Here is a 22,570-nt window from a genome sequence, read left to right as displayed (position 1 = left end):
ATATTAGTCTCACACTTTTAAGACACTCCGGATATATACCACATTTAAAACTAGCATTAATCAGATACAAAATTTGTTGCGATATCACAAGAAAAATTGACTTGAAAACCTTTGTTGAAATAAAGTCTGACCCGGATGCACTGTTTCGCATACCTTTTACCACATCACACAATTCTTTTTCAGTAACCGGTCGCAAGTACATAGAAACGTCACTACTTTCAGGCAAAAACTGAGTAAAATCACCATCACTTGCATGCTGCTCAACAGACGACGCTAACCGGCCCCCTACACTAGAAAAGTGCTCACACATACGTTCAGTAGTTGGGCGAATATTTTCACCATCAACAAGACTACAAACAATTTCAGGCTTATTCGGTTTAATAACAGAATTTATAACATTCCAAGTCTTTCTTGGGTTACCCCCTGCATTTTTAAATCTATCACTCAGGTAATCTAACTTAGCCTTACGAAGTATACTATTCAACTTATTACTATACGGTCTATAAATATTTACATCTCTAATAGGCCTACTATTACCTAATGTGGAATTTTTATACAGTTGCTATCGCCTAGCTAGAGAAACTTGAATACTCTTCGTAACCCAAGGCTTCTTCGGCGAATCAAAATACTTACGTTTCTTCCTAACTTGACTACAAGCAACTACCGTATCCTTAATCATCGAATACCAAAGTGTCAATTTATCATTCACATCTATATCATTACTATATAAAAAATCGAAGTATTTCCCTCCAAGCTCATTCTTTAACTTTGGTACATTATAAACGGGAAAACAATTTTTCAATACTTGAGAATGGTCTGATCTTGGCCGGTTCAAAAGAGACAGAATAGATACCAACAGATCAAAATTATCCAAGAAGTAATATACAATAATAGTCGCACTAGTATATCAAGTATTTAAATAAACGTTATCAAACAACGTAGCTGAATCATAGCCCACTCATGTACATATAATAATAGAAGGCTGTAGTCCATAACCCAGCATAGTGCTTAGAAACTCCCTAGCTCTAAGGTTACTATTCACAGTTCTTAAATCCAAGTTAAAATCACCACAAATAAAACAAGGTCTAGTTGAAATTGGTAACTTATCCAATTGCTCTTCTAAAAGTGAGCTAAACTCATCTATATTATACGGAGGGGGTCTATAAACGACAATCGTAAAACACTTAAAATTAAGACACTGCAATTCTAACACCATACTTTCAAACACCATTTCTCGATTAACTCTTATATCATCTCTCACCATAACCTCAAAATCATTACGCACGTAAATTGCTAAACCGCCATGTCGGTACATCTCTCTATTTTTAATATACAGCTTATAATTACCAATCTCTAACAGAGAAGAACTATGGTTCTTCAACCAAGTCTCCGTTAAAGCTAAAACATGAGGGGTTGATTGCAGACATAACTCATTCAAAAACTGGTATGAACTTTCAATCCCTTGACAATTTAAATGAAAAATATTAAATTCACTTTGACAACTAATAGACCTCAAATCACACAGAAACTTATAACGGGAATCAGGATTAACCTCATGAAACTCACCCACATCAAAAGTACCCCTCCCCCCAAATCATGTAATTTCATCGAATCACTCTCAAGAAAACTCAACCGTTCCCTACCTAAACTTGACATTCAAAATAATCAATCCAAAGGGATGGAAAGCGGAATTTTGGAACGCGGAAAAATAGTAACCTGACCATACCATGAGTGACACGACCAAGAACCGAGAAAATCCAGACCAACAAATCCTGAAAGAAAACAAAAGATAAGAAAACATGGAACAAAAATAATAACACAAAAAGAATCGCCAACATAGGGGACATAAATAACCAAAACAATGAATACTTCATAACACAAAAAAAAATGAATAAATTAATAATAAACGCAACAACCGCTTATTTTAAATTTCATAACTGACACTAAACAATACTCACCCGATTACAAACCATCCGTTCACAAGATTACCATAATATCAAATAGGGACCTATATTAAACTCCTTCTCTACCTTCACCACCGCGTAAACCTCTTCCCCTCGCTTGACTGCGCTGTTGCGCATTGCTATCACTGCGCGGTGAATTAAGCTCCGGGATTATATCACTAGGGCAGAATTTGCCTCGCGAACCATTAAGACGATCAAACTAAAGATGAGGTGGAACGGTTTTAGACACCCAAGCTGAAATACCTATATCCTTTAGCCTAGCCTTCTTCTCAAAAAGATTTTTTCGTGCCTCCCGGACAGAAAGAGGGGCATCATCACTAATATAAATCTCTTTCAGATTCCTCACAGATTTCCCTTTCAAATTCTTGCTAACTTTTAGTAAATCAATTTTCTTTTCCCTCGAAAAAACACTAAATTTGAAAAATTTCTGGTCTTTCACGTTTTGTAGCACTGTAAACTTGGGAACCTCACTTGCTTCAAGCCCAGACAGACATACTTGCTTAAACGCTTCACTAGCGTCCTCCTTACTGTCACAAGGCAAATTCCAAACAATAATGTTACTGTCAGATACCTGGTATTCACACATCATTAACCGACTTGCCAGATCAATATTGTTTTTCCTCAGTGCCATCGCTTCACTCGAGATAACGCTTATCTGATTTTTTTAGGCTATCAGTTTCGCTTTCAACTGATACTACACGGGCTTGAACTTCCGTAACCGATGCGTGAAACTCAAGCTGCTCCTTTTTCCACCGATATAACCCTTTGTTCATGAGATCTCATACGTCCATCAATAGAGTCGAACTTAGATCCTTTTTCTTTCACGATTGCCAGCATCCTAACAAAATCTTCGGACAACTTTAACAATGGTGACTGGGACTCCTCGCTAGAAGTGGCCGAAACATCTAAAACTGCTCCAGTTCCATCAGCTCCAGCATGCTGGACTTTACGCCGACGTCCCATCTTAGAAATAATTAAACAAGAAACGTATTACCTCACTGGGCAACAAATATTTATCCTCGGAGCTGCAAACGTATATTAAGCGTTAGCCTTTACATGGGCACGGAAAACGCCAACCCCGAACTCAACTCCTAGAATGACTCCTAACGCCAATCTCTAAATCAGCTCCAAAAACAAGTCGAAATTTAGGCCAATAGGTCAGCAGCAATTCCTCTTCGGGTTAAATGTACCAAATTGATACGAATAAATATAATTTGAACATTCTATCAAAAATCAGAATCATAGTTCATAATGGTTTATATTCAGAATAAACTTGTAACCGCCACTGGATAAACAAATAAGCGGCTCTCGCGTAACAGGTCTTTCTCAGTCATAAGACAATACATTACAAATGTTAATTTATTCCAAACTAACCAACTTGGCAATTCAAAAACTAGTCTGTAATAGACCGTAAATCATAATCCATTATTACAATTTGAGTTAAAATATTCACTCATTCACTGCTATCGACCAAACACACCTTATTCCATTTATGATTATTAACTCAGATAATAATTTTTTTTTTTTAAACACACAAGTATCCAATCAATTCAAATTATAAGCAATCTTCAAAATACAGGTACTTATTTCAAGTTCTTACATTACTTGTGTGAAATTCTGATTGCGTAATAAATTCAGTATCCGATTGCACAACTTATCACTGAATTACTTCAAGGTTAAAGAATCAAGTCAAAACAGGTGTATTCCCTTTGAGAGCTAGTTCAATACTGATTAAAATATTCTTTAACAAGCATCTTGCAGCTAATTTTTAACAAGCATATTAACATTACATCCTCATCCTGATTTATTCCTAATTTGAGTGTCTTCTTAATTTTACTATTCAAATCTATTCCTGCACCCTGGATCCTCCTGTTTCCATAATTAGCAAATATATCAATAAAGCTTTCTACACTTATGGCAATATAACAGTGAACATGAAGGAGGGCCAGCCTGTGAATCTTTTTTCTGCAATTATATTTGTTCTGCTCATTTTCTGTATTTTATATCTAACTTTCTAAGTGGTGTTTTTCAAAAAGTTACTTACCATACTATCAGCACCGTCCTGCTTTTAACTTATTATTTTCATGTTTCTTTTATTTTTTTATTGTTAAATCTGACCTGCCCTTCAAATAAGCTCCTCAGTACTTGCCTAACTGATTGATCTATCATAAGAATTTTTTTTAAAAGTTTGAAAAAGTCAACTTTATTGGACCTAGTCATACACCGCTCTGTTTTTATCAGCAGAGGTGACGTAGTTAAGCTTAGGCATTAGGAAATTTTTAAAATACAACCCTCAGAATTTGTTTTCCTAGGGAAAAGGTTACATTGAAGACATTATCCAAAATTAGCTGCAAGATGCTTGTTAAAGAATATTTTTCAGTCTTTTAAGGCAGATAAGAGTATCAGCTTCCACTGGTAAATTGTAAATTTTGTTGTGATTAAGTCTAAAGGTAATATAAGATATTTTTCCTGTGATCAAGGTATCCATACAAACCTTCACAGTATAGGGCCATTGTAAGGTTGCCATATTTATATTACCTCTTCACAATTTTGAGAGATACTCTAACGTAATTACTTACCTCATAGATCTACACATGTCAAACTAAAGTGGGAGCAGATGACTGCAATCTGACTGTGGGAGAGATGGGGGTTGGCGGGGGGGGGTCATAACTCGCTAATTTTTTCAATGGATTCTCGGGGGAAATATTAGGGAAGAAGGAATGCTCCTGCCCCCAACTGTCTGTTGGTATGACTCAATTTTGATAGAAGTGTGGCTAGGGTTTCAGGCCTCACTTGAAACGTGAAAAAAAAGATTGAAAACAATCCTTTTTGATTTTTTTATGAAACATAGACCCAGAACCAGTGCTATATTCAAGTAGAGTTGTCACTTTTGGAGCTAAGCTGATTTCAAAGTTTTTATTATTAAGCCAAAAACTGGTAATTGTTTTGTTATTTGAAAATTACACAAGTTCCAAACTATTCAAGGGATGTTTGTTTTTATAACATGATCAACATTTTTTCAATATTGATAAAACAGAGAAGTAAATGGTGCTTATATTTTCCAAGATTAGAACATAAAAAACAAGAGGATATTTTGATTTATTTCCATTGTTCAAACGATATTCTATGTAAGAGAACAAAATATCAAACAGGTAAAAGAATCTGTAGGTTTCTGTTGTGTATCCTGTGTAAGAATTTCATTGGGTTATGCTTGTTGATTTTTTTTGTATTAATCGACGTTTTTAGTTACCTGTTTTGAGTTGGCTTGTCTATATTGAGTTTATTGCGCCAAGTTGCTAACGAATAGTATCCTTTACTGAGTTGACATGATTACACAGAAGTGAGTTGCAGATTAAAGAAAAGTGAATGCTACTATCAGTTGAGTGTGAGTTGGAATGTCAGAGAGTATTCCCTGAATGACCCTGATCCTAAAGCAGGGTAATATATCTACGCTGAATCAGCTAGAAGCCTGAGTCCAACTTAGGACTATTAAACTATTATTCAACACATAATTAATAAACGAATATGTGCAATAAATTAATGAAACCTGACTTTTTTGCTTAAGAGGTTAAGACTTAGCACGTCAGTGTGTCGTCATGCTTCACAGAAAATAGCTTCTGTCTGTAAATCTAGTTTAGGGTAATCAATATTTTAGTGAAGCCACATGACGTCTCTGATTAAGAATGTTTTGTTTGAAAGTAAGTTCAACCGCAAAGTCGGAGCTTTTCCTTCTCGTGTGGTTTAGTATTTCGATTTTCCTGATTAGAAATCAAGCAGGGCTTGCACTATCCCCGAATTTTCGGGTATTTCCCCGAAAATCTATGCGTCACCCCGAAAAAAAATTTGGATCTCCGAATCCTCTAAAATCATGCAATCACAGTGCCACCCCTGGCGATTTATCACCAGTGACTTTCCCTGCCTAATATTACTTTGCACACCATAATTCTTTACTACTCTCTTGTTCGTTAATTTTCGTCTATTTTGTTACTTTGCATAAAAACCAGACAGATGCAATATGCAATTGCAAATATTGCAATATACACAGTTCTTCTTATGTTGACAAAAAAATCGTGAAAATCGTCTTTATGAAATTAGTTTAAATCATTTCGAATGTAGTTTCCCAATCACTATTTCATTCGTAGTCAAGAATTTTATTTTCAAGTTGAATAGAGTTAAAGAACGCATTCACTACTATACAGCTTCAGCCTTCAGTTGGATTTTGAAATTGACAGCCAACAGATTGTTTCTACAGCTGAATTGTAAGTTTGCAGAATTTTTTGTTCTTTGGCTGTTTTTAGATGATATTTTCTTAATGTTTAATACTCAATTGTTGAACGCCTTATAGAAAATATAATCTTCTTTCTGAAACATTTTTACCCCCCCCCCCCCCCCCCCCCCAAAAACCTTCAATTGAGACAAAATTTAGCTATAGACTAAGCTTTGTACAAGGTTGGGGAATTAAAGATTGAAACGGAAGTTATCCCAAAAATATGATCCATGAATGGATATGATCCATGAAGTAAATTATTGCCTATAGGGGGGGGGATAGGGGGCTATCATTTTTTAATGATAATACCTCATTTTTTTTATTGAAAGCACGGATGCCAAAAAGATAATTATTTTTTTATTTAAAGTGGAGACGGAAGAAAATGATATCAAATTCCCTGGGAAACCATTGAAATATTTTGATAGACTCAGGGCCCCCATTGGGACTTGTTCATTGTCTTGGGTATTTTGCGATTTCTCATAGGCTACTGGCCTAATTTGGCTTTTGTGTGTGCTCCGTTTTAATTAGATTCTTTAGATCTTATTGAATGCCACGGCGAATCTTTGACTCAGTTTTCCGATAGTTTGAGGTATATCTGAATAATTTCGACATTTTTGTTGTTGTCTTTTTACCCCTTTATTGATACCTTCAATTTTTTTTCAAGGAATACTAAGCTGTTTAACGTTATTTTGCGTGTTTGTTTGAACCATATAGTGACCTAGTTAATTATTAAGTAAATTTTTTTTCTAATGTAAAGCTGAGACGGTATCTTATCAAGGTGGTATCCAGAGGGGGGTGGGATAGGGAGGTATTACATTTAAATGATAATATCTCGAAATTTTTTTTTATTGAAAGCAGGGATGCCAAAAAGTTGATTTTTTTTAATTTAAAGCAGAGACGGCATCCTATCAAGGTGGTATCCACAGAGGGGGGAGGCAGTGAGCTATCATATCTAAATGATAATGCCTCAATTTTTTTTGAAAGCAGGGATGCCAATAAGTTTATTATTTTTTTATTTAAAGCAGAGACGGTATCCTATCAAGATAGTATCCAGAGGGGAGGGGGGGAGTCATTGGGAGTTATTATATTTAAGTGATAGTACCTTGATTTTTTTTTTATTGAAAGCAGGGATACCAAAAAGTTGAAAAGTTGACAAAAACTAACAAGATTTTCGCGAGTTATACTTGATACAGTATTTGTATAGTTTTATCGTCCAAAGGGAAAGGGACACATGCGTCCAACCCGTTTTTTCTTATTGATGAAACGAGTTTACTTTGAAAACATTCATTCATAGGTACCAGGCAGATTCACACTAAAACGAATTGGTGTGATGAAAGCGATATCGACATCCCCACCTAATGTTGCGCTCGAGTGACAATGGCGCCCTTGGTCCTGTGCCCAAGTTACGTTAAAAGGCCAGGTCATAATAAAAGCTTTCAATTTGGGAGGTTCAAGGAGGAGTCTTTGACAGTCTTATGACCTCGGGGTACTAGATGTTGCAACGTTCTTACGTATCTACAATGGTTTAAAAAATTCGATCACGCCACAAATGATGACCAAAAATATGCACAAATACAACAAATGTAACATTTGGAATATTATAACACTTTTTTCAAAGCTTTGAAGAAAAGAAAAAAAAAGGCTAAATACCCCTACGCTTTATAACTACGCTTGAAAGCTATTTTAAAAAGAAACTCTTTGGAGATTTCCAATAATATGACCATAGCAGAAGCTTTGAGCCTGGGTGGGGATCAAAGAGGAGTCTTTGAGTATTTTGACCACAGGTGACTTATTGTTGCGACTTTCTTGAATTTGGTAATTTTTTTGAGCATTTGGAAATCAAAGCTTACACTCAATAACTGATACTAAGTCTCCTAACATTTTGCTTGGATTAAAAGTGACGAACTAAGAAGAAAATCTCAACATCTTCTTGGAGCTACTTTAGTCTGCATATTATTTCATTTAATTACATTAAAAACGGATGAGCTTTTCTTTTTTTTTTACCTAAGAAAATAGCTGGCACTTCATTTTTCTTCATACTGAATAAACCATTAAGTGTTTTTTGTTTCATTGTAATTGAAGTGTTCTCATGTGAAGTGTTCATTATGTATTTTTCAATTTGATAAATTTATTCCTTTTAGATGCAGTTTATAATTGGACTGATGTTAGGTATTTATGAATTTATAATTTGGAATGAATCCCCAAAAGAAAAATGAATAATATCCGAAAGAGCAGCCAAAAGCAATAAAAAAGCAGTAGTTCAGCCTTAGCCTACATGACATATATTCTATAAAGAAGACAAAAAAAAGCCTTAAAATGCAGTTTTTTAAAATTGTTATTAAAAACCAGTTTTTAATACAAGAAGGCTTTTAAGGAATCCGAATGAGCAAAAAAAAAACAAAAAAACAATCTATATCAAAGTCGCCCATTTCAACTGTTTTAAAGGTGACAAAACAGATATAGGCAAAGGTCATTATGAAAAAATTAAGCTTCTAAGTTCAAAGTTATATTCAAAGTTTTTACCCAGATAACTGACGAATTTTGTGATGCGGTATTTGAAGTTTTGTATGCTGTAATAATCGATGGAAAAAAAAACTACTAATTTTGATTCTTATTTACGTTAATAATACATAGCTAATAGATACTTCAACTACTCGTATTATGCATGGGTTCTGAAACGCCACAGCCATTTCGTTTCTACCAGATTTCTACTTCTCTTGATCAAACAGTTCGTGGTAACGAACTGTAAGTAAGGAGCGACCCGGCTCAATGGTAACCGAAACTCTAGAAAACGGGTTTTTGATGCCAATAGATATATCAAAAGAATCAGATTTCAATGCTGATTTCAAATATATAACTTTCATCAAGTTTAGAGCTACCCATCAAAAGTTACGCGCCTGAGAAAATTTGGCTGATTTTCAAAAAAGGGGGAAAGACCCCCTAAAAGTTATAGAACCTTAATGAAACTTAGATCATCAGATTCAGCTTATCAGAGACCCCTTCCGGCGAGGTTTCAAGCTCCTATGTGCAAAATTGAGTAATTTTGTATTTTTTGCAATAATAAATATAACGTATTCCTATTGTTTTTTTTGTTTTTTTTTCTTTTTTTTTTTACACAGGGGTTATTGTATAAACACCGGTGTCCTATCATATAGCGGGAGGGCTCATTCGAACGGCAATTAAAATTTCTAGTGTCATTTTTAAGTGACCAAAAAATGGAGGGCAACTAGGCCCCCTCCCACGCTTATTTTTTTCCCAAAGTCACCTGATCAAAATTTTGAGATAGCCATTTTGTTCAGCATGGTCGAAAATATGATAAATATGTCTTTTGGGATGACTTAATCCCCCGAAGTACCCAGAGGGAGGGCTAAAAGATAGGAACTTTACCCAATGTTAACATATAGTATTGGTTATTCGGAAGTATACAGAAGTTTTCAGGAGGTTTTTTTTCTGCTAGTGGGAGGGAAGGGTGGGGCGGGGGTTATGTTGGAGGATCTGTTCATGCAGGCAGTGGTCAGGGGGGAAGGGACATCGCCATGAAGGGGGCGCCGGACTTGCCAGCATTATTTATTGGTTCTCGGGACGTATACAACCATTTTCAGAACTGATTTGTGCGGGAGGGGGGGCAAGAGGAGGGAGTGACTCTGGAGAAGATTTCCGTGGAGGATGTTTATTTGGGGTAAGGGACATTTCTATGAAGGGGGCGCCGGATTTCCAAGCATTATTTAAAAAACGATCAGAAATTAAATAAAAAAAAACCAAGTTTTTTCAACTGAAATGTAAGAAGGAATATTAGAACTTAAAACGAACAGAAATTATAACGTATGTGAGGGGGTTCTCCTCCAAGTCAATACCTCGCTCTTTAAGCTACAGTTTTTTTTTAGTGCTTTCAAAAGAGATATCTATTCTAATTAAACGGCCTTTGTGATTCAGGGGTTTGTGAATCAAATTTTTTTTTAACTTTTAACGTAAAGAGCTTGGTATTGACTAAGGGCAGAACCCCCTCATATACGTAATAACATATACGTAATAAAAAAAAACAATAAAAAAAAAAGCGATACGGCTCAATAGTAATCGAAACTTTTAAAAACGGAATTTTGATGTCAATAAATGTATCAAAAGAATGTGTTTATAATGCTGATTCTAAATATATAAATTTTATTAAGTTTAGTATTACTCATCAAAGGCAACAAGCCTGAGGAAATTTACTCGATTTTTTAAAGAGGGGGAAACATCCCCTACAAGTGGAAGAATTTTAATGAAAATCACATCGTCAGATTCAGCGTATCAGAAAACCCTATTACATAGGTTTCAAGCTCATATCTGCAAAAATCTGCAACTTTGAATTTTTGCCAGAAGAAAAATATACGAATATAGAAGTTAGTTACGTAAGTTAATTTGTAAAGACATTCATTTAGCAAAAGAAAAGTAAAATTTTTATGCAAATAAAACCTGCATTAACTAAAAAACGATCAGAAATTAAATAAAAAAAACAAGTTTTTTAAACTGAAAGTAAGGAGCGACATTAAAACTTAAAACGAACAGAAAATAATCCTTATGTGAAAGAGGCTGGCCCCTCTTCAACCCCTCGCACTTTACGCTAAAGTTTTTTATTGTTTTAAAAAATAAAGTCTTGAGACAGAGTCAAACTAGCATAAAGAGCGAGGCGTTGAGGAGGGGACAACCCCTTTCATATACGGAATAATTTCTGTTCGTTTTAAGTTTTAATGTCGCTCCTTACTTTCAGTTTAAAAAACTTGTTTTTTTTATTTAATGAATAACTAAGAAGACCAGTTTCCAACCAGCGACTTGTGTGAATTTTTTAACTCATGAATAGGCTCGAATCTGTTGTAAATTTAAGCTGTGATTTGAGAAAGACTGATGAAAACATTAATGTTTGCGGTCATCATTGATCGTGCCGGCGGCGCGCTGTTTTGGCCCCGCCGCCACCGGTCTTCCCTCATCGGCGCGGCACCGGGGTCTACTGAGTATTTTTGAAGTTAAGATGTCTTTTTTTTTTTTCTTTTTTTTTTTTTTTTTTGCTAAAAGACTATCACAAGCTCTAATAGAGCTGAAGTTGCTTCCCATGTATACAAAACCACAAATGAAAACAGAAACAACAGACAAACCCAAAAAACTAGTCAAAGACGAATCGTAAAACTGTCAATAAATTTCGGTTTATTTACTTCCGTATTTTCTACCTGCACTGAGTGGGGAGGAGGGTGGGGATTATTCTCCCTAGATGTGACCTAAATGTAGAGTCCTTACACTATAAATTCACAAATTCAGAAAATCGGAACTTGACAAAGGCAAAACGTTTAGATACTTCTGCTATAGTGGGTTCACACTGGCTAAATAGGCCTATCACGCTGGTTTAGAAGAGATTCGTCAGACTGCATATCAAGTTTAGACTGAGTGACTTATTTTTCGCTAACCAATCCTGGCCCACTTTGCATTAAGTTGCAATAAGTAGCTTACGTCACGAAATGACAGTGTAAAATAGTTATAGTATTACGAATGACGGTGAAGTATTTATCATCTTTATTTTAACTTCTTCTTTTCCTCTCTTTATAGTTTATGGTTATCCTCATTTTCATTGGCCGTATCGATAGCATCCGCTCTTTTACTGCCACTATCGATTGCCAGCAATGAAATAGTTGTACAATATCCCAACAGCTACTATGTACAGTGGCTAAACACCGACCTGATCCACAGTAAGTATCCATTCCTATGATAGTTATATTCAACTTTTGTTAAATCTGAATAAAAAGAATTTACATAAAAAGAATTTACATAAAAAGTTACATAAAAATGATAATTAATATAAAAGGAGCCATGGTGGAAGCAAAATCTGACAAGGAAAACACTGCTTCATTGATTGATACTGCACTTGAATAAGGACATGCGCTTATACGATTGCTCAGCATCAAGAAAAAATAGCCAAAACCTGCAGAATATCTATAAAACAGCTGAGATTAGATTTTTGGGTGATGGATACATTTGGTGACGTTTTTTGCTCGACAGATTCAAAGACTAGAACTTTGAATATTTGATGATTGGTGTTTTTGCTTGACCCAGGAATAAGAATAACAAAGATAGAAATAAGAAAAGTCACCAAAATGTGTCGAAGTTCCAATTCTTCGGAAACTCCACCAAAATACGAAAATATTTTGAGTTAAAAAACTTAGCAATGCTGCAATGCTTTTTAAACTTAGCAATGCTGTTGATGAAATTTCAAGAGAAGAACAATTTGGTTTTAGGAAGGGGGAGGATACATTGACCATGTTTTACTTTTAGATAAATAATTAACAAGTGTCTGAGTCATGAGACCCCTTTAGTTCTTAGCTTTATAGAATCAGTAAGCATTTGATTCAGCCAGTAGAATTTCTAATTTAAAGTAGGGTATCCGTGTTAAAGATACCAAGAGCAAAGAAAATGCAAGAGCATGGATCTCCCTCCTTTAGCTCCTGGTTAAATTTGAACATCCACTTCCCCTTCTTTAAGTATCTATGCTTCCTTTGCCAGCCCTGATCTTGAATATGCTTCTCCTCTTTGGTACCTTTAAGATATCTCAGGGGAACAATAAGATAAATTTATATCCATCCGAAAAAGAGCCAAGGAGTAATTTTCATATCTTGAAAAAATTTCACAATTTTCATAAATTTCATATCATATCTTGTCCCCTTTTACTGCTTTATTTTCAGAAATGAAAAAAAAACTTTTGTCCCCTACACTACGGCAAAAATTAACCAAACATCCCGCTAGTTCCTCACTTTTTATTGGCCATACAAGGGTTCCCATATTTTGTCAATGTTCGCTCGTTTTATCAGTTCATTCTGTTTTAGCCAGTTTTAAGTCTATTGTTGTTTGTGATTTTATATATATATATATTTACCTATGTATATATATATATATATATATATATATATATATATATATATATATATATATATATATATATATATATATATATATTATATATATATATATATATATATATATATATATATATATATATATATATATATATATATACGTATACGTATATATATATATATATATATATATATATATATATATATATATATATATATATATATATATATATATATATATATATATATATATATATATATATATATATATATATATATATATATATATATATATATATATATATATATAACACGACTCGGCACTTCGGGGCTTGTCACAAAGTGCGTTTCTGAAATAAATATCTTATCTTCTTAGTGTAAAACTAATTGGGGACAACATTGTCTATAATCTATACATCTATTTCAACGGCTTTGCGAATTCACGAGTGTAGTATGATTTAACAAACTCTTTCTTCAAAGAAAGAGATTTACAAAGGGGGACAAGGCATTTTCCCCCAAAAAAGAATACTGGACGACCTGACCAGTTGTCAGTCACTTTCTGTTTCTTCGTCCTGAACTTTTTTACGCAAGCATAGGTACAACGAAGTGTCATCGATGGTGGGAACAGACGAGCAACAAAGTGGGTAAAATATTGAAGTGGAATTAAGTGCAGTGACTTGTCATGATAAAAGGACTCGTTATCAAGGCCGTACCCAGGATTTTTTTTTCGGAGGGGGTTTTACTCAATGATATTTTTTTTTTGGGGGGGGGGGTGGGTATACATAAAAAAACCCTCAAAAAACGCATACAAAATTTGTTTATGTCCATTTTTGTTGCGTTTTTACGAGTCAAAAAAACATTTCGGGAGGGGTTCTAAGCCACCTCCCTCTGGGTACGGCCTTGCTTGTCATTTATAAATTTTATTGAATAAAGACAATGTGGCTATCAAAAGCTCGTCTACCAACTGAAGAACATAGTAAGGGCCAAAGACAAGATTAAATCATCCCAGATATCTTGTAATAGTAAAGTTGATATTTTTTATGAGATACTCATTTTAAATTTTTTGATTTTCATTAACATTTATTAGCTGTTATAATTGTTTTTTTTATATATTTTTGCAAGATTCTTTCTTTTTCATGATGATTTTCCTTGTCAGCAAATTAAGTTTGCTGTCTGTTCATTTCTGTATTTTAACTTATTAGACCATCATCAAAAGCCACTAAACTGATATTTAAAAAAATTATATTAAAATTAAAAAGATAAGTAAAAATAATATTAAAAAAATAAGTAAAAGAACAAGAAGAATAGTAAAAATAACGGAACAAAGATGTTCTTGCAGTGAAGACAGATTAGTGAAAGTCTTTGGCGGAATATCTGCATCTCGTATTTTATTGACTTGCACCCATTTTGTCCCAGATTTTCGTTGTTGATTGTTATGTCTAGGCAATGCTGTCTTGGAATATATTTACTGCTAAATTTAGCAGTTAGGATTCAATCATTTCATGATGATACTTTTTCAAGGTCTTTTCTTTGTGAGTTGCAAATTTTCTATTCAAGAATAAGGTCGATTGACTCTTTCTGATTCTTTAACGAAACAAGCACTTTGATGAAAAAAATACTAAGATGTGCCCTTCACTTATAGCATGGTAGTATTGGCATTGGTAACAGTCTCTTAACTAACTCCTCGGAAGACAGTGATGGGATGTTTCAAAACCCTTCATTGTTTAAGAACAACCGGAATGGCAATAAGATAGAATGATTTCAAAACCTTTTCATTTTCTAGGAGTGGTAAAGCCTGGTGTAAATTATTTTCTTTATAGGCTTATGGAATTTGATATTTCTATTCTCGAATGGATCCCTTTTTGTGCTTCTCCCGTTTGCTTATTTCTTCATTGAATCTGAAGGCTTACCTCATCGAAAGGTAAGTTGTTTTATGATCCTTTTAAAAACTTTTGTTTTGTTTTGAACTTTCTCCTGCAGTATCATAGAATATTTTTTTAAAAACTAATGCACATTTTAGTTTTACCATACGCAAAACCGTATTTTGGTTGGAGGGATGGGATCAACTATCAAAAATGTCTCGTTTGAAATTTTTTCCTTATTAAAAAGCAGAATAGATTGTATTTGTATGTCATTTTTCACATTTTAAGGTAGGTTGATCAGCACAGTGGCGTGAATTCACGATAAGTTAGGGCGGGGGGGGTAAAATATATTTGTCAAAATCTAGGGATGGGGGAATTCGCAGGCTTTTTAATTATTGAATGAAGATACAAAAAGACATTTTTCAATGAAAACATCCCCTCAAAAGGTATTTTTCATAATACTGGGAGCCGGCAATAAGATCGAAGTAAGAGGACATAACCAGCACTATCCCCTCCCCAATTGACACCATGACGCATTAGATCTTTGTAGCCAAAATGTATTTTGATGATGAGCTTATTCCAGTTTTTTCAAAATCCGCTTTTAATGAAATCTTCGTTTTTTACTTGCAAAACAGGGATTTGATTGTAGTAGTACTGGACTTTGAGACTGAAATTGGAACAAAGTGAAGAAAAAGAAATTAAACATATAAATTTCTTCATTAACAATTCCAGACGGAGTACGTTGTATGATTGACTTTACTTCAGTTCCATGTTTTGAATTTTAATATGCTGTTTAGAGTCTATTATTATAGTTAAAGGTTTCTTTATTTTTGCCAACAATTATTAACTACAAATGGGTGGCGTCAAAACGGCTATCATCTTTCTCAATCTAAATTAAAACTTGCATATATTTGATTTGATTTTTATTTTTGCATTGCTCCTAATCGGTGGAAACTTACACCTTGACCGATCCATCATTATACTTAATGTTATTACCTATCTAGCCTTTTATCAAATGAGTCAATTTTTGAATTATTATTTTTTAAAAGTGAAACTCAGATTCTGAAGCTTCAACCTCCCTGTTCAAGTTTTGGTATGCAATTGTTCTGCATACGACTAAAGCAAGACGACGGCTCATTTGACGGCTCATATTAAGCTTTACCTTTCGAGTAAACCACATTTTTGGATTAATTGTTGCATCTTTTAGATCTTAAAAGTATGTTGAAAATTTTAGAAAAAAATGCGAAAATAGGAAAATTCGTCTGTTTTTAAGCGAGTTTTGATCATTATCTAAGCAAAAGTGTAAGTAGCATTGCACTTCTTGCTCAGTCTGTGGATAGATCCAAAATAATAAATTCGACATTGTAAGTATCTTACACTTTTTGTGCGAATTACAGGTATAGGGTAGTCGCAAAAGCGCATGATAAACCTTTAGTCAGAGGGTAAACTTTTAGCTAAGGTCGGACAGAAGAGGGATAATTTTGTCAAATGAAATTGGTCTAGTGACGTTTCGATCGGTTTGTGTCTGGTATATCTGATTGCGTATTTCCCTGAGTTCTGCATAGCGAATCCTTAAAAAAAGTTTCTTTTGAATACCTATTGAAAAAAGAATGCCAATGGTATATCCTTTACAAAAAATCGATATAAATCTTTTACTTATTTAAATTCAATAAGATCGGTTGGAGAAATGAATTTTTCAACTGAAGCAAATCTCGAACTGATCAAGGTCTGAACCTGCAGCAAATTGAATGATCGTTCACATAAGGCTTAGCATCGATCTTAAAGATCTCAGAAAAGGCTGGGACTATTGGATTGAAATGCTCAAGGAATATTTGGGGGGGGGGGAGCAGACCAAGAATGTTGATTTGGGGGAGGGGTAGTAAGTTCATACGTTCTCTATTCCGAAGTATAATTCAAGAATTCATGAAATTAATTCGCGTGATAAGCACTTGCCAACTTTCGTGACAATATTTCCAGGCAAAGAAAAGGTTAATCTTATAGGTGTTGTAGTTTCCATAGAATCATAGCTTCTGAAGGCACGTGTTATTTTTAAATTCTTATCTAACACTGAAGGATAGTTATTCCATCAGCCAACGTGGAATCTGCCGAATCGAAACTTGAACCCTGTAAAAACGTAGCTTTCGATAAAAAAGTTATAGTTCATTGATACACAGGATAATGGTAGATGATAAGATGTATGTTAAAACTTATTAAAAACTACCATTTAATAGCAAAGCCGTTCAGTGGTTTTTAACTGAAATGACGAAGAATATGTCAGATCTTGTGTGCATGCTGAATTGAAAAGATGAAGGGTCAGTTTCAAGTTGAAAATCTGAATTATTAAGAGAAAACAAAACAAAGAACTTGCATAAAAACACAGCTCAAAAGTAATAAGTTTTGGTATCAAAGTGATATATCGTCAGCGAGTTCAGCTTCCAGGGAAAGTGTAAAAGGATGCTCCTAACTTCTTTTTATACTTGGACACAGGTAATCAAAAAGGGAAAATAATTCCCCCTCCCCCTTTTTTCAATGTCTAAGAAGGGTTTAAGAAGGAAAGATGAAATTTTACAGCATTCTAAATAATTTCTATCAAAAGAAAATTGTTTCTAAAGCATCATTACATCCCCCAGGTATGGAAAAAGTTCCAAAGCTGTCAGTAGCAGAATTCGACAGAATTCTAAGAGTTGTCATCTGCCGACAAATTTCACTTCACTAGGCCATGCAAACTGCCAAGTAGCATTGCTACCCCACTTTTTCCACGGCGGCATCCCCCCCCCCTTCTTGAAAATTTTATGTCTTTATAATTTTAAATTTTGTATTATTATGAACTTCCTCTGTACAGTCATAGCTATGACTGCTATTATCAAATTGGGATTTACGATGGATAATAATGAGACAAATGGATACTAAACAAAAAAAAAATCTTTCTTTCTATCTCGGGCAATTTTCTTTTGAGTTTTGGTACATAGGTAATTTGCTGAAAAATGTATTATTATTGTCCTATTTTAGTGTCCAAATATTATTTTTGAGTTTGTGCTATTTAATTTTGGATAGGAATGTTTTAAAAGCAATTTTGTTTTATTTTGAAACAAATGGTTTAAAAACGAATTACTTTTTAGCTACCAATTATTGTTCCCCAGTGAGATTGAATTATATTTTGTTTTTACTACCCCTTTCACTTAAGACATGTTTGTCAAAAATAGCCGCTTAAGTGGGCAAATATAGGAAATTCTTTTTAACGACAATAGACATTAGGCATATTGAAGGATTAATGTCAGCTATCTATTTTAGGGAAGCAAATTATTGAAATATAGGGTTGAAGTACAGGGATAATACAAAAATAAGTGCAGAGTAAAATAACAAAGTAAAATAACAAGTAAAATAACAAAATAACAGAGTAAAGGCAAAGAAATAACAAGAAATATTATAACCCACAAGGAAATACAAATGAATACACAACATAAATAACATAGTAATGTCCACTGATTACAAATCGGGGAAAAAATAACTGAGAGGATCTTTTCACTTTCATCCTAGCTAATTCAAAAGCTGAAAGAAACACTAGAAACAAGAAAGTGAAAAGAAACAAAATAATTTTTTTGGGGGGAGGGGGGTTACAAAAAACTTAAAAAAACGCATCAAAAATTTGTTTATGTTCATTTTTGTTACGTTTTTTACGAGTCGGACAAACATTTCGGGGGGGGGGTCAAATTTCCTAACCCCCCACCCCCGAATACGGCCCTGGTTGGATTAGGTTTCAATAGTTTTGTTTCTAAAGTATTATTTTATCATCGTGTTCTTATATTTTTCATTAAGATTAACCTAACTTCCCTTCTGTTGATTTTGAATTGAAGTTGTCAAGTATTTTGCAGTAGGTTGCATCAAGACATGGTTAATTGTAGAAGGAGACAAGCCCAGACAGATAGTCCAAGTAATTGAGAGGCAAATGTTTAAATGGCTGGGGCACGGGTAAATGGTTTTTCTTATTTAGACGAAAATGTTTTAAAGAAGACAATAAGTAAGTAAGTTTATTTATAACCTGCAACAATACAAAAATAAATGGGGAGTAAAGAACAAAAATAACATAACCCAAAGGGAAATACAAATGATAACACAACTGTGAAAACATTCAACTAGCGATGAAATAACATAACCCAAAGGGAAATGCAAATGAAAACACAACCTAAATAACATAGCAATGTCTACTGATTACAAATCGAGTAAAAAGTAACTGAGAAGATCACTGGCGCATATCTTTCGGAGTATTAGCCCTCAGATCCTTAGCGATGTCGTCAAGCAGCACTAGCGGATCGGCAAGTCCAGGACGAGAAATAACCTTTCGGTTTCTATACCATCTTGGTAAATATAATAAGAATTATTCCTGAGCTGGTGGTAAGTTTGTCCAGTTTTTGCTTTTTAAGTAATTTTTTTCAGATGAATCGCTTTTTTTTCTATGTAATGCTAAACATTCATGTTAGCTTCTTTTTCGTCAGCCGCAGTATAAACTTAGAAAACTTCTTTTTTTATGCCTAAGTTTACCTATAGTCGTCTACTGAGTTACAATAGTATAACTCTGTATCTTCGTCCCAAAGTTAATAAGCGAAACTAGGATTAACTGTACGTATATTTGGCTTATGCATATATTAAAATATATATTTTTTTTGATTATGGCTACGAAAACGGGAGGAAATGAAGGGAAACCGATGTTACCGTGTTTTAATGTTCCATTAAAGACTCAAAACTCTTCTTATTACATTTTGCCAGTGAAAAGGTTCATCATGCACATTTTGTGTAGGTCAAGTTCAACCAGCCAAATCAGTTTGTTTTTAGGTATACGCAACTTTTGTCCACGAAAAGCTTAAAAAGTTGAAGAGTATTAGCAGATCAACTGCTATTGTGCCCCCCCCCCCCCCGAGCACAATTTTAGATTTCTTAGTGTTTTGACAGGAGTTACTTTTATTACAGCTATCAAATATGCATTATATTTTCCAGGGCATTACAGCACGAGTCCTAGAAACTCTCCTATTGCTCGTGCTACTCTCTATAATTGTGATGGGTCTGGTCGTGACACTGTCAGCTCTCTTGGATAGAAGTCAAGCGACATTTGATCTGCTTTTTAGTAAGCTTTTCTTAATATCTTTTTCTCTTGCAACTGACAAATTATTTTAATTCTGAGATGAATTATGTTTAGGTTTGGAGTTGCCAAGGTGGAGCGTACTCCCCCATTAAAGAGAAGTATTGAATATTAAGTCGATTTGGTAATCCTTCAAGTCAAGATACGAGCCTTTGAATTCTCAGTTTGTCTCTATAATGTCGGTTTGTCGCAGTTTCTCTATATAGCTAATATAATTGCTAATTAATTAAATTATGCTAATTATAAACATAAACTAACTATAATTAGGGTCCCTAACAAGGGACCCTAAAGTAAAATTTCTAGCAAGGCTTGCAATTGAAATTTTTTTATCGTCGTAGAGAATAATAATATTAGGAAAAAAAAACTAGAAAAAGAAAACCAAAAAAACTCCATCGGAAAGAAGTTTTTTGTTGTTTTCCAAAAGGGCCAAGGTGCTCAAAATTGTATGCCAATCAACCATTGTCCTTAGACATCTAAGATTTGGCACACAGAAAACAAGTTTCCGATATGCAATTGTAACAAGTTTGAATAATCATTTCGTGTAAAAATACATTGTACTTTCAAGGAACTTATGAAATCTAGAAAATCATCAGTTAGAGCATAGGCATAAAAACGGACGAGGTCGATTTCAGATGACATTCCTAGTACAATAGTTTCAATAAAAATTACAAACTGTAACATCTTATCATGGTAATATTGAAGAAGAAATTGCCAATTCAGAAAGGCAATATAAATGAATAAACTTTGAAAATGTCATTGGGAATATAAGAAGTTATTATACTTCCGCTAGAGTAGAAGACGAAGAGATCCCTTCGTATAATTTAGTTCTGTTGATAGGCTTTTAAATTTAATTGCATTAGCCCAAGCTATATGTAAAATTGATTATCAAAACATTATTTTATTTTCGTAGGATTGTTACCAGACGACAATTTTGCGATGGTTGGACCTATAATTTTTTTTTTCTTTACGGATCCCCTTGATTTTCTATCATTTGGACCTGTATTTATGTACATTATTGTGCCATTAAGAGGGATGCCCATCAATTTTGGGAAAATAATTGAAAATATTTAAAAAATATAACTTTTTGGGGGTATAGGCTCCTTCTTTCTTTTGTTTTTATGTCTATTTAGTTTTTGACACGGGTTTTACCAGGGAGGGACTAGGGGACAACGACCCTCAGAGGAGGGAGCCAAAAGGATAAAGAAAAACTTCCATTTTAATCATAACTCTTTGAAGTATTCCCTCCCTCTGGAAAATATTTCCTTGCCAGACTCCATGGCTATTGTTGTTTTCGCTTTCCATTGATAAAGTTACTCGACGTGAAGCTAAAATGCTCGGGCCTTGTTTGTTTAGTTCGCTTTTGTAAATGTTTTATCAGCTTTTTTATATTTCTGTGCTATCATTTATTTATGTTATGCTAATTAATAGTCTATTATGTCATCTACTATATCCAGAAATTTGTTAAGGCTCTCCTTTCTATTTGCATGACATGCCCTTCGGGCAGCAATAGCCATGTATTACAGGATTAAAGTCATCAACTTCTGTGCTTAATGCCACGGGGAGATAGTCGTTCAAACCATCTTATGATTCGCTTAAGTAGACTTAGGTGGAGAACGGAACATGGACTTATTCCAGAAGGGGGTAGACTATAATGATAGTCTACCCCCTTCCCCACATGGCCCTTCGCCACATGGTGAAGGGCCAAGCGATTAACATATCAAGTGGGAGGGCTTAAAACCAGTCAAGTTTTGAAAGCAGGGGTTATAGTAAAAGCTATTTGAAAGAAATCTCAAGTGCAGCTCTATACCAAAAGCCTCTTTCTTCATTTGAATGAGAAATCTGGAAAAATGACAAAAGTATTCCATTTAAAAATTAAAGTGTTCTAGGTTTAAATAAGTCAAAAGTTTTTGGGGACTTACTTGTGTCCCACGTTACTTGTGTCCATGTATTTTTTATATAAAATAATGACTTTTATGTCTCTTTGCTTGGTCATGTTTACTTGTGTTAAGTTTTTGGTATTTTTATTAAGGCAACAAGAAAAATTTAAACTCCATAGATTTAAAAAAATCTTTTATTATCTTCATAACGTAAATATTGATTAAACCCTGTCTCCCCGTCCCTGATACTTTTGCAAATTGATGTCCCTTTTTCTTCATAGGCTAAATAAGCCAAACTTGCTAGGTTTTATATATTATCGTAGAAGGACAATATCATCGAAAGCTATCGAATTCTGCACTGCTTGTGAGTGCAGAAAACTATTCAAAATTTCATATATTTAATAATTTCTGTTTGTTTTAAATTTTAATATGACTCCTTACTTTCAGCTGAAAAACTTTTTTTTTTTTTTAATTTAATGTCTAGCTAAGCCTGCGTGTGAATTATACATCAGATGAATATAGTAAAAGCTATTTGAAAGAAAGCTCAATTGCAGCTCCATACCAAAAGCTTCAGTGATATACTTGATAATT

General features: G+C 34.1%; 1 protein-coding gene across 1 annotated transcript in view; it reads left to right on the top strand.

Annotated features, from left to right (window-relative positions):
• LOC148948526 (protein Lilipod-like) overlaps positions 1–22,570 on the top strand; it is a 63,117-nt gene that overhangs the window by 15,876 nt on the left and 24,671 nt on the right. Inside the window, exons 3-5 of the mRNA XM_089093965.1 lie at positions 11,806–11,945; positions 14,927–15,027; positions 19,961–20,087. Coding sequence (XP_088950091.1) covers positions 20,021–20,087 — 67 coding nt within the window. The 5' untranslated portion in view covers positions 11,806–11,945; positions 14,927–15,027; positions 19,961–20,020. The remainder of the gene's footprint in view (positions 1–11,805; positions 11,946–14,926; positions 15,028–19,960; positions 20,088–22,570) is intronic.

This window comes from Artemia sp. Qi Xiang Cuo, chromosome 9 (assembly GCF_049724085.1).
Source record: "Artemia sp. Qi Xiang Cuo chromosome 9, ASM4972408v1, whole genome shotgun sequence".
NCBI lineage: Eukaryota > Metazoa > Arthropoda > Branchiopoda > Anostraca > Artemiidae > Artemia > Artemia sp. Qi Xiang Cuo.
Note: the sequence above shows the minus strand (reverse complement) of the source record. Positions and strands in the feature narration are given on the sequence as shown.